This window comes from Chenopodium quinoa, unplaced genomic scaffold, assembly GCF_001683475.1.
Source record: "Chenopodium quinoa cultivar QQ74 unplaced genomic scaffold, ASM168347v1, whole genome shotgun sequence".
Lineage (NCBI taxonomy): Eukaryota > Viridiplantae > Streptophyta > Magnoliopsida > Caryophyllales > Amaranthaceae > Chenopodium > Chenopodium quinoa.
In genome coordinates, this window is record NW_018742461.1 from 4,808,759 (window position 1) to 4,820,128 (window position 11,370).

General features: G+C 30.7%; 1 protein-coding gene across 1 annotated transcript; it reads left to right on the forward strand.

Moving 5' to 3' along the window:
• The first annotated feature begins 3,204 nt into the window (after nucleotides 1-3,204).
• Nucleotides 3,205-10,416, forward strand: LOC110718907 (protein SHI RELATED SEQUENCE 1-like). Its single transcript, XM_021897846.1, has 2 exons — nucleotides 3,205-4,685; nucleotides 5,232-10,416. Exons 1-2 carry the CDS (start codon nucleotides 4,376-4,378, stop codon nucleotides 5,588-5,590), a joined length of 669 nt encoding a protein of 222 aa, XP_021753538.1. The 5' UTR covers nucleotides 3,205-4,375; the 3' UTR covers nucleotides 5,591-10,416.
• The last annotated feature ends 954 nt before the right edge of the window (nucleotides 10,417-11,370 follow it).

Sequence of the window (11,370 nt, forward strand, 5' to 3'; positions counted from 1 at the left end):
AAAAAAAAAAAAAAAAACTCTTCTTTTAGCATTACAAATCCACGAGTAATTTTTAAGGAAAATTTATTTTTTGATATGTGTTTCATAAAATGGCAATACATAGTACAAAACATGCGAATAACGAATTAGCAAGCAAGGCGCGCATTATGTGGAGAAGTTTGTATACAAGTTTTATTTTTTGAGTGATTACCTTACATAATGTCTAAAGAAGATCCTATGATCGATTCTCGTTATCTACCCTTATGACATTCTAACCCCCCCCCCCAAAAAAAAAAAATCATATGTACACATGAAGAATTGGTGAGAATGAAACTCCATTTTTCTTAATCATAGATTACGTTGTAGTAAGTTAATTGTATTAGTTGTTCAATTATATATTACGGAATAATAATTTAAAGTATTATATACTAATAATTTAAAATCAACTAAATGTCTAAATGAATGGACAAGATTAGTCAGCAATATTAGAAGGTTAAGAATCAAACAATAATTGTAGTCATGCCTTCGATTTTATTTTGGCAACCACTCTAAACTTTCTGACATTCATTCTATTACTGTTTATTAAACACATCATTAAGATTACGTTTATCATTTTTCGCGATGATTTAATGTATATAAAGGTACTAACATATTTGACAAAATTGTATGGCATATGTTACACTAGTCAGTAGGAGAAAAGCTGCTGGTTCCAAAATAAGAGACAGCTTAATATTAAGAAATCAAGGTATTTCCCATTAAAAGTGCATGAAAGTAACACTACTAGTCTACTTATACATCCGCGTGAAATCATAATCAACTCTTTTACATGTCTCTTTCTCTGTACCTCACAACTTTGGCCTAATACACTAATACACGTTGATTACATCTACAGTAATTTAATTTTCTTAATTAATCATTATGTACCTTTATTAATTTATTACTATTTCAATATTAGAAAAATAAAGAATTTGGAGGCTTCGAAGAACAAGCTAAAGAAAGTGCGCAGTTTACAAGAAGTGAGTAATAGAAAGTATAGGTTCTTCACATGCTGTGCATTGCAGGTAACTTTGTCATAGTTTCAATATTATGCCAAGTGCCAACTTGTTAATGGTTGTGATTCTTAAGGTTTAGAATATTTGACTAAGTTTTATAATGTAGTGCTTTTTTTTTTTAGTATGTCCAAGTTTACTTGCCAATAGAGAAAGGCATTTGATTTGAGTTAAGTAAGAGATCAATGTAGTAAGCTTGTTATTTAGAGCTGCTCTGCTCTGTCTTGCTTTGTTCTGCTCCGTTAAGTGAAACCTGTTCTACTCTGCTGAATGAATGTTTTGCTTTGCTAAAAATCTTATCTACTTCCCCAGCCTAAATTTCTCAATCTCACATCTTTTAAGCTCATGATTGAGTGCTAAGTGGTTAATTTCAATGTAAATGTCCAATTACCATTTCTAGAAAGCGTAACACAATTATTCGTTTTTCTTAGCACATTCTGGTTTGGCTCAACATGTAAAGTACTCCATATTAGCTAGTTCAAGTGCCCATGAATATTCATTTCTTGTATGTGAAGTGTACCAATTTTTTGGTTGATTAATTGTAGAATATTTAACTTCTCATGAAAAAGCATACTTAAGGCCACAAGAGGGTTTAGGTAATCAAGTTTCTTTGTTTTGTGAGAAGCAAACTTTTCTAGAAATTACAGATTTCTTTACTTTTGTTAACCAAATAATTTCTTATGTTTCCATTTCATGTAGCACTTTTAACTTCATGTGTGATTACATATCAAGCAAATAAGCATTAAAAACCCCCTTTTCTCTCCCGCAGCTCAAAGAGATTTTTGAAGCTCAATGAGTTATCAAAGGCAACTTAATTAGCAGCAACATACATTTGGCTCAAGGATGAAGATGTATTAATATTGCGACATGTCTTTTTCGATCATGCATGCTAAGAATTATTTTGTCACCCGTTATGCTAATAATATAGTCTATATGTATCTTTTTATTCTACCATATACAAGTAGTTATTTCGAGTACACTCTAATTCATCATGTACGATTTGTTAATAATGTTATTAAGTGAATATAGGGTATATATGTAGCATAATAACATTTCCTAAGTTGTAAATTTCTAAGTAAAATAACAAATGAAGGAACGTTAAGAGTACGTTGATTCCTTGAGAATTAAATAAAATGAAGTTTAGAAATTAGTCAGGAATGTTTTTTCTTTTAAAAATCCACCTCTGCAGCACGTATACCCTGAATCTAGCTTAAATTAGTGGAAATTCCACTCTATACTCTGGAAATTGTTGTCGTACCAATTTTTTTTTTGCTCATGTAAAGGTGGCATGATATTATTGGCTAATGGTATCCACCTAGAGAAAACGGAGGTTTACGAGGAGAGAAAATAAAAATGGGACCTTTGAAAACGCCTTTTTTAAGGGGGAAAGACCGAAAGAGTAGCAGTTAAACTTAAACTGTTAAAAGTAGAAGGGTTGAACTTGACTTGCCATTAAAACTGGTGTACCTCTTTTAGCTACTTTTGTTCAGCTTAAACTAGGAGCATCTGTACTGTTTTCTACTGTTCTTGCATAGAGAATCACCCAACCAACACTTGAGGTTAGGAGTGGAAGTTTTGTTATTTGTTGGATGTCATATATACGGAGTATAAAGTATAATTAATGTTACGCTAATTGAATTTTTATCTTTACGGCTTATTTGGTAAATGGAGTATTTAGTTGTAATATGTTTAAATTTATAATGTGACGACATAGGAAAGCAATCTATTGAATATCATGTGATGTCGTATTTAAATTGAAGTTATTTTCAATTAGATATTTGTTAGACTTTTTACTTTGGAAATATGTGAAGACTCTCACAAATAGATGATGAAAACTAGGGCTTACAATTAGCAAAAAAATCGATGATAACCCATAACATCTTCTAAAAGATTATGGTGGTCAGGGTTTTGGAGTTGAGTGAGTTTCAAACATAACTCAAATAAAATACGTACATACGTTACATTACGTACATTTTGCTTCTAAGAGAACAAAATTTTATCTTATGCACATACAATTTGAATGATAACATAAAGTACTCCGTATTTTGTATGATTTGCAAGATGAGGAATAGGGTTAAACGACAGACACGAATGCAGTGAGGAATCCAAGGACTGTGGAGAGGAAAATGACACGGGAGAAAAATAAATTCCTACCTAGTCGGCTAGTCCTAAATAGCTAAACAATCCCAAATTGAAAAAAAAAGCACGCAAGAGAATTCAAAGTTTAATTTCAATTCTCCTCCCTTTTTCAATATCAAGGAGGAATAGGTGGGATATAACGCTCAATAGGAAATTTTTCACCGTTCAACAAGATTCTTTTCTAAAGTAAACACTCATACATACCTTCACAGGTACACCTGTAAAAATTACAACTTTAATATATTTACCGTTAAATTTGTCGATTTCAAACATTCAAAAAGCTACATTATCACCATCCTATCCTAACACATAGGGTAAAAAACTAAAAACTAAATAGGGTTTTTTGCTTTTTATAATGGAGTTGGGGAAGAACAATTTCAATTTTAAACCCTCACTAGCTTATTTTGTTCACCCCCTCGTCTCACGTAGGGTCAAGCAAAAGGAAAAAACACACAGACTTTTCCGGAAAAACAGGACAAAACAAAACAAAGCAAAAATCATCTTACAAAAAAATTTTAAAAAAAAAATGAAATTAAAAAGAGCAAATTAAGCCAAAAGCTAGCAACCTGAGTTTTTATGCTACTGTTCTAAAAGAGTAAGTACTATTTGTTCTGCTTCTCTTTGGAGACTGTGACTATGTTATCTTCTTCCATTTTCTCTCTCCTCTATCTTAAAACCTTAACCATGATATTTTGATCATCGCTTTTTATTATTATTATTATTAATATTATTATTTCAGTCACTATTATTTTAGATTATGATTGAAATTTTCATAGATTTCCTATGTTCCCCACATAACATAAATCCCACAATTATATCAACATACTTCAATTCTTACATAGTACTAAATTTAGATCAATTTTCTTTTTGAATACAATTTAACCAAAATTAAGTTGAAAAAAAAAAAAAAAAAAACCCACAAACCTTATCTTCAAAACAATCTACAATAGTAAATCTTAGATCTTATATTATCCCACCACCCCAATGATAAAACCACACCACCATGCGTTACCTGTCTCCGCATATGTATCAGTATCCGTTGTTATTATTATTATTATATAAAAATGCACGAATAGAATCGTGACATATATATATATATAGCTAGAATGGTGGGTTAGTTCATTCGATCGATGCTAATAGTAGTAGTAGTAGTAATAGCCGCAAAGTAGTAGTGCAAATTTAGAGAAAAATATAGTAATAAATTGTGGATGATGAGATCCTCAAGTGGAGGAAGTAGTAGTACTAATACAAGTTGTCAAGATTGTGGAAACAAAGCAAAGAGAGATTGTGAACATATGAGGTGCAGAACTTGTTGTAAGAGTAGAGGTTTTCAATGTGCTACTCATGTTAAAAGTACTTGGGTTCCGGTTGCTCGAAGGCGTCAAAAGCAGCAACAACAACAACAACATCATCAACACGGCCGCCTCGCCTCGTCGAATACTATGGATCATTATAATCAATACCTTCCTTTACCTCTTTCTCTATCAAACATTCATCATCATAGCCCTACTTCTGCTGGTAATAAATTATTTTTCACATTTTTTTTGTCATTTTTGAAATTTTATTTTATTTTTTGGTTTTTTTGGGTGTTTTTGTTTTTTTGGTATGTGATATAGCTAGGTCAAGATTAGTCCTTTTCTTGAGTTTTAGCTTTTTATTTCTATTTTATTTTTATTTTAGTAGCTTTGTAGCTATGTTATGATTCCTTACAAGAAGTACTATTCATGAGTAAACCCTAATTATTGTACCTCCTTTCTCTATCTTTCCCTTTCTTTCTTTGAAATTTCTTTTGTTCTTTTTGACAAAATTATTACACTTGATTTTTTTTTTTCCTTCTTTTGTAACAACACTAAATTATTTAGATCTAACTTCATGTTACATTTATATAGTAAGTACATCTTATTATACAGTTTTTGGAACCTTATTAATTAATAAGTTGTTTTTATTCCAATTTTATTTATTCATTCACTATTCCTACAAAACCCTAATAATGATAATCATTTTTTGTTAAATTATCTAGGCTTATTTGTGAAAGTATTTTGATTTTGTTGACAATTGTTGCAGGGCTAGAAGGGGGGAATTTTCCGGCAGAAGTGAATTCCTCGGCGACTTTTCGATGCATTCGGGTTAGCTCAGAGGATAATGTGGTAGATCAATATGCTTATCAAACCTCAATTACCATAGGAGGGCATGTGTTCAAAGGGGTACTCTATGATCAAGGCCCCACCACCGCAAGACGCGGTGGTGAGGCCTCATCGATCGCCACGAGCGATCACCACCCGTTCAATATCACGGGTACCGCCACCTCCATGGCGGCCGGGACACATCCAAATATATACCACCCTGCATCCCTATATTCTGCTCCTAGCTTCAATGCTTTCTTGCCTGGTATGCAGTTCTTCCCCCATCCAAGGCCTAATTAATTAATTAAATTAGTGTAATTAAGATTAAAATTAGTTTTTTTGTTAAATTGATTTTTCTCCTCCTGCAAAATAATTAATAACAATTAAATCTTATTATATTATGTTTATGTTGTCTTTAAGCTAGAGCATATAAGACAATTTAAGGACAGATGAGAGACATTACCCAATTTGTTAATAATTCCAATGGCCAAATTATTTGATCTTGTCTCTCTAATGTCTTAATCTTTATTAATTTTCAATTATATTTAATAAAATTGTTAGTTATCTTTTGTTGGGGATCTGTTGTATATTATGTATGTTTATGTTTTAATTAATATGTACTTTGAATATAATATATGATCTTGTTAGCTTTGTTGATAGATTTTGCAGTGTTTGTCTTCTTCTTTTAATTAATTCTTGTTGTTTAATTTAATTAAGGGTGCTTTCTTTCTTGTGATGAGCTCAATGTCAATCTTTAATTAGCTAATGAATTGATTATGTTTTGTTAATCTTCTCCTAAGCATACTTTTTGCCCCTTCTTATCTGTTTCGTTGGCGGGATTAGAATAATGCAATTGTGGTTTAAATTAATTAGTACATGTATGATTGTATAATTAGATTTAGGCTTAGAATACTGGCTTTTGTTTATTTGTCCTTAATGCATGCATTTCCACCTGATCATATTGGTAAAGCAAGCATCATTTCGAAGAACCTCTTCTTTTCATACACATGTAAGAGAACAATAATCGTACTTAATTAACAAGTACGATTTCATTTCTTAATAAAACTTAGGATATTATATGAAGAGGTCTTCCTAGAAGGTTTGTTCACCTAAGGATTTTCGAGGGTATGTCGTAGCGAGTTGTGATTATTAATGAGATTTGGAGCGATTTGTGTTTGCAGTTTGCTCAACTAATAAGATAGAACTCGATTAAGAAATAAAGTACTTAATAAAAGGGATCATGTACTCGATTCATACTGGAGAAATGAAGAACAAGCTAGCTATACAATATAATAAGGAAGCATTAGGTTAAATTGTCAAATGCGAATTTACATAGTAAATAACCTAGACTACTGTTAGAATTACTTTTTCCTTTGTGATTAGCTAATTATTAGAAGTATTTGCTAGTGTAATCAATAATAATCATGTATAGACTCACAAGTTCAGCTTTTTGTACAAAAGAAAAACTACTGTTAGAATTAGACTTGTACAAGTACAAGGTAAGATTCAAGATACTCATCTTAACCAATCCCTCCATAATTTCACCTAACATCAAGAGATATTCTTCTCTGATGCTATGTTACTCAGACTCGGCTATAATTTTTATTAAACATGGTCATGTTTAAGTCTATTTTATGAAGATGCCTAGGTTTTTTGAAATAAAGATTAAAATAGGTTGTCTTACAGTTTGGTTTCTGTAATGCCTCCATTCTAGAATCCATGCTTATGGTTTATTGCATTATGCATTTGTTATTTAACTAACTACTTATCTATATCATACCAGAGATCATAATCATCATTTTTCTAAGTTCGTTCTTTTATGTTAGTGTGTGTCTGAATCTGCCTTTCTCTTGATGCACATCTAGCACCTAGAATTTAGTTCACACTTCTTTGTCATGACTTGAATTACACTATCAATGTGACTATTAGAGGTTGTATATTATAAGGGGAGATCAGCAATATGAAACCTATCATGTTGCAAGTCTCTCATAGTGTGAAGGGATGTCTCACATATTTTTGGCCATATTTGAATTTGCTCAAACATGACAAGATGAGTATTGTTTTATGTCCCCCCAACTAAGTCCTTAATTTCTTTTATGTTAGGCAACTTTCATGAAACCGGGCCATAATATAATTTTATTTAAACTACAGATGCTGAAAATTAGCAAATAAAGAATAATTGCATTTCTTTTAGGTATCACCCTTAAAGTTTTGGACATATTTTTGTGACTTAGCTAAAATTCTCAAAAATAAGCAAGAATAAGTGGGCATCTTGTAACTTTGTTGGGTAGTACAAAGACTTTTTTAAATAAACCCTAGATTAAAAATTCTTTTTCAATAAAGAGACTTTACATTACACTCAATTATGAAAATAAAAAGATTGATACCCTTAAGTGACACAAATTACCTTTAAAGGAATATATCCTTTGTACTTAAAGATGGAAAAAATTCTTGCATTTTCGAATATCGACTCACCTAATTATTATTATTAATCTTAAGCTTACCTTAGTGACATTTACTTGTTGATTAAAGTTTACAAATCCTTTTTCCTCATTAGGAAAAAGGTTGTGGGATCGATTGAAGTACGTCGTTATTAGTTTAATTAGATTATGGCAATTGTGGACATGATTAAGCTTTCCTAGTTAATTAATTATAGATGATGATGTTTCATGATGCATTTAAAGCACCTGATCTTCGCATAACAATGTTCTTAATGCTTTCTTAAAAGGAGGATATCACTAACTCAATGAGTTGTACTATGTCTTTTGATAGATACATCCTCTTTTTCTTGCATTTCCACCATACTTCCTCTACTAAAGACTAAAGAGCCTTCTTGGAGCTTTCTCTTAAAAAGATGTGCATTAATGTTACTCTTCACTTTAGTTGACATTTTCTTAATCTTTGATTAATTACTCATCTTATGGAATGTGGAATAATAAATGAATAATTGCTTTTGTTGCTAATGTTTAATTTGTTTTAAAAAGTTACACCAAAGTATAGAAATAAATGAGGCTCATTTTGAAACATGACTCAATATTTCATGTATTGATGTGTTACTTTGTTGCTTCTATATTAGACTTTTAGTCAAGAATTTGACTGTTAATAAAAACTCATGTAGTCATGTGTCTTTTTGGATTGTACTTAGTTAATATATACTCGTAGGAACATAATTTGGAATTGAAAGATCGGTTTTCCGGCCTAATATGATTAAATTGTTTACTTAGCTTGCTAACTATGTTGTTAAGTTGTAGTGATTAGTGAACTACATAAAAAGTTATGATTTCACTACTTATAAAATTTCATAAGATGTACGGAGTATAATTGCTTATATTCAACCATATGACCATCGAATTGGCTTATCGTTTGTGAGATAAATAACGATGTCTTAAGTTTAAACCGTATATACAGTATTTGTTTTTTTCATGATATATGTATTGTATGTATTAGTATTATTTTTAAAGTAATTTAAGTGTTGGCTGAGTGAAATCTGCTGTAAATTAATCTGTATTATGTTGCTATGCCACTTTATTATACTCATTTTTTTTTAAAAAGAAAAGATTAAAAAAAAAAAAAAAAAGCAAATTTTGGTGTTAAGCCGCAAACTATGGAGAAAAAGCAAAGAAACCTATTTATGAACACTACAACTCTACAGTACTGCATCAATTTCTTAGATTTTGATGATGAATGATGATGTTACCGGACATTAAATTGCATACTGTTTGTTCATTGGCTCAAACATGTTGAATGTCATTCATAGGAATATTGATTTATTGGGTATTATCTACTGATTTATTAGTTAAAATTTTGCGTTATTCTATTACACTTTGTGTTATGACTTCATGCACATAATGTGATCATGTCACTTCCACATTTTATGGAATTGGTATGTGGAGTGCATGAAATCATGGGTACTGAAAAAGTTAAATTGATAGAATTTTGGATGTTAGTTTGTCTAATTTTAGGCCCCTTGAATTGGGTAAATCTGTGATTATTCTATGGTTGCATTAATCATATATCTTGTGGATCATTAGTACCGTATTTAATGTTGGATAATATTCCTCATTATTAGAGTTTGCTAAAGGAGAATTTACAAGAAAGAAGAGAAAAAGAATAAGAGGAATAAAAGGAGAGAAAAAGAAGGAGAATAGTAGCAAAATAAGAAATAATCAATGGCAAATTATATAACGATAATTTGCATCATTAGTTATTTAGATATAGGCTGATTATAAATATGTAATCAGATTACGTGTTAATTGTAAATTGAGATAGAATTTGTATCACATTATTTTTGATAAATAGAAACACGATTTAAATTTGAGAGTATACCATCGAATATTATTTTATAATTTATAAACACTTTGTGAGTTAATCTATTATATTATAGAGATATTTGTTACTTATTTTGTTTATATACAAAGGGAAAGTAAATATTATTTCCGCTGCAAGATTATTTGTAATCTTTTCCAATATTTAAGTTATCGTGTGGCAAAATTTTAAGAGGTAGTATTCACGGGGTTTGTTGTCGTTTGTAATCTTTGTATCATAGCACTGCCTAGTGGATCCTTGTGTAGCCAAATAGCAAATCTTGATTAGTACGGAGTATAGAAGTTTTGTTTTATGTAGTTCCTTAAATGGCTATTGGCTAATGATTATACAATTAAAGAATCCTTTTTTTTTTTTGTTTTTTTTGAGATGATTATTAATCCCTTCAACACATACCGAGCTAAAGTATGTAATGCGATGTAGCAAATAACTTAATGTAAGTATGGAGGGAAAATTTACTTATAACTACTACTGATAGAGATCATAGGATACAACCAATTTTGGTAGGTATATAAATAACTATATACAAGTATTGGACAAAGGTAATGATAAAGTGTCATGTATAATCATGATTGTTATGTTAACATATGTTGTCTACTTTCCAATTTTGGATAGCAAATGGACAACCAAGGGCAAACATGCATGTAGATAGGTTTTTATTCCAAAAATCGGGTATCAAAGGATCCACATTTTACAACTTTAAAGACAGGTAATTACCATGTATATTATGGTGAAAAATGTAATACTCCCTCCATTCTTGAAAGTTTGACTCACTTTGCATTTGCGCGGTCTCCAAAAACATCTTTGACCATGAATATTTTCGGCTATGTATAAATGAAAATTATAAAAAGTTGATATTTGAAAATTTTATAATAAGGGGAATCTAATAAGACCCCTCATATTAATTTATTTCTATTGTATAAATCATAATATGTGGTCAAAGTTATTTTATTTTGACCAGATGAATAGTAAGTGAGTCGAACTTTCAGGAACAGAGGTAGTATGTATTATGTCATGCCATTAACTAAAGCTGCTATGAGAGTGAGAGATAACTTAAGTGGTTAGAGTTCCCCTTCCAATTTCAAGAGATATTAGGAGCGATTCTCATCATCCGCCTTTGTGCTTTTTAAACACCAAAAAAACAAACTAAAGCTGCTATAGGAACATTCTTTTATAAGCTCACTCATCTAATGTTAAAACCGATACTATAAATATTGGACCTTTATGTTTCTTCATTGTGTATGTTAGTTCCAAAGGCACAAATGCAAAACCTCCAAAAGTACTAGCATTAAAGCACCATTTCATCCCTATTTCTCCCCCTTTTTTGTACAAAACAAAATGTTCCTTTAAATTATAAGCTTTATTAGGTTGCATTACAAAACAATTAAAAGTTTATACATCATAATGCTCGATTTTCCATACGTTAAGTTGACTTATTAAACATAATTATATTAATGTCATGGAGCATGGGACCTAGTTTACATCAACTTTATTGTACAACAAATTAAAGCGTGCAAGTATCCTTAAAACAAGGGTCCTAGTTCCTGTGTTTTGAGCCAAATCACTTTAGTGAGAATTCTGCATAATCAAATTATCTTCGATCAACTCAAATATATAGGGAAGCAAGCAAATACTGTTTTAGCCCGTGAAACAAAGTGAAATGATCATGACCCGCGCTTGTTTTAGACCCCGAACTAAAGTGAACCAAATTAGAAAAATGAGTTGAGTTGAACTGAGCTGAAATAATTAAGTTAAAA

Excerpts from the sequence above, each read along its gene's own strand:
- LOC110718907 (XM_021897846.1), top strand. The coding sequence starts at position 4,376 with ATGATGAGATCCTCAAGTGGAGGAAGTAGTAGTACTAATACAAGTTGT. Across the intron at positions 4,686-5,231 it reads TCATAGCCCTACTTCTGCTG|GGCTAGAAGGGGGGAATTTT; the intron begins GTAATAAATTAT and ends CAATTGTTGCAG.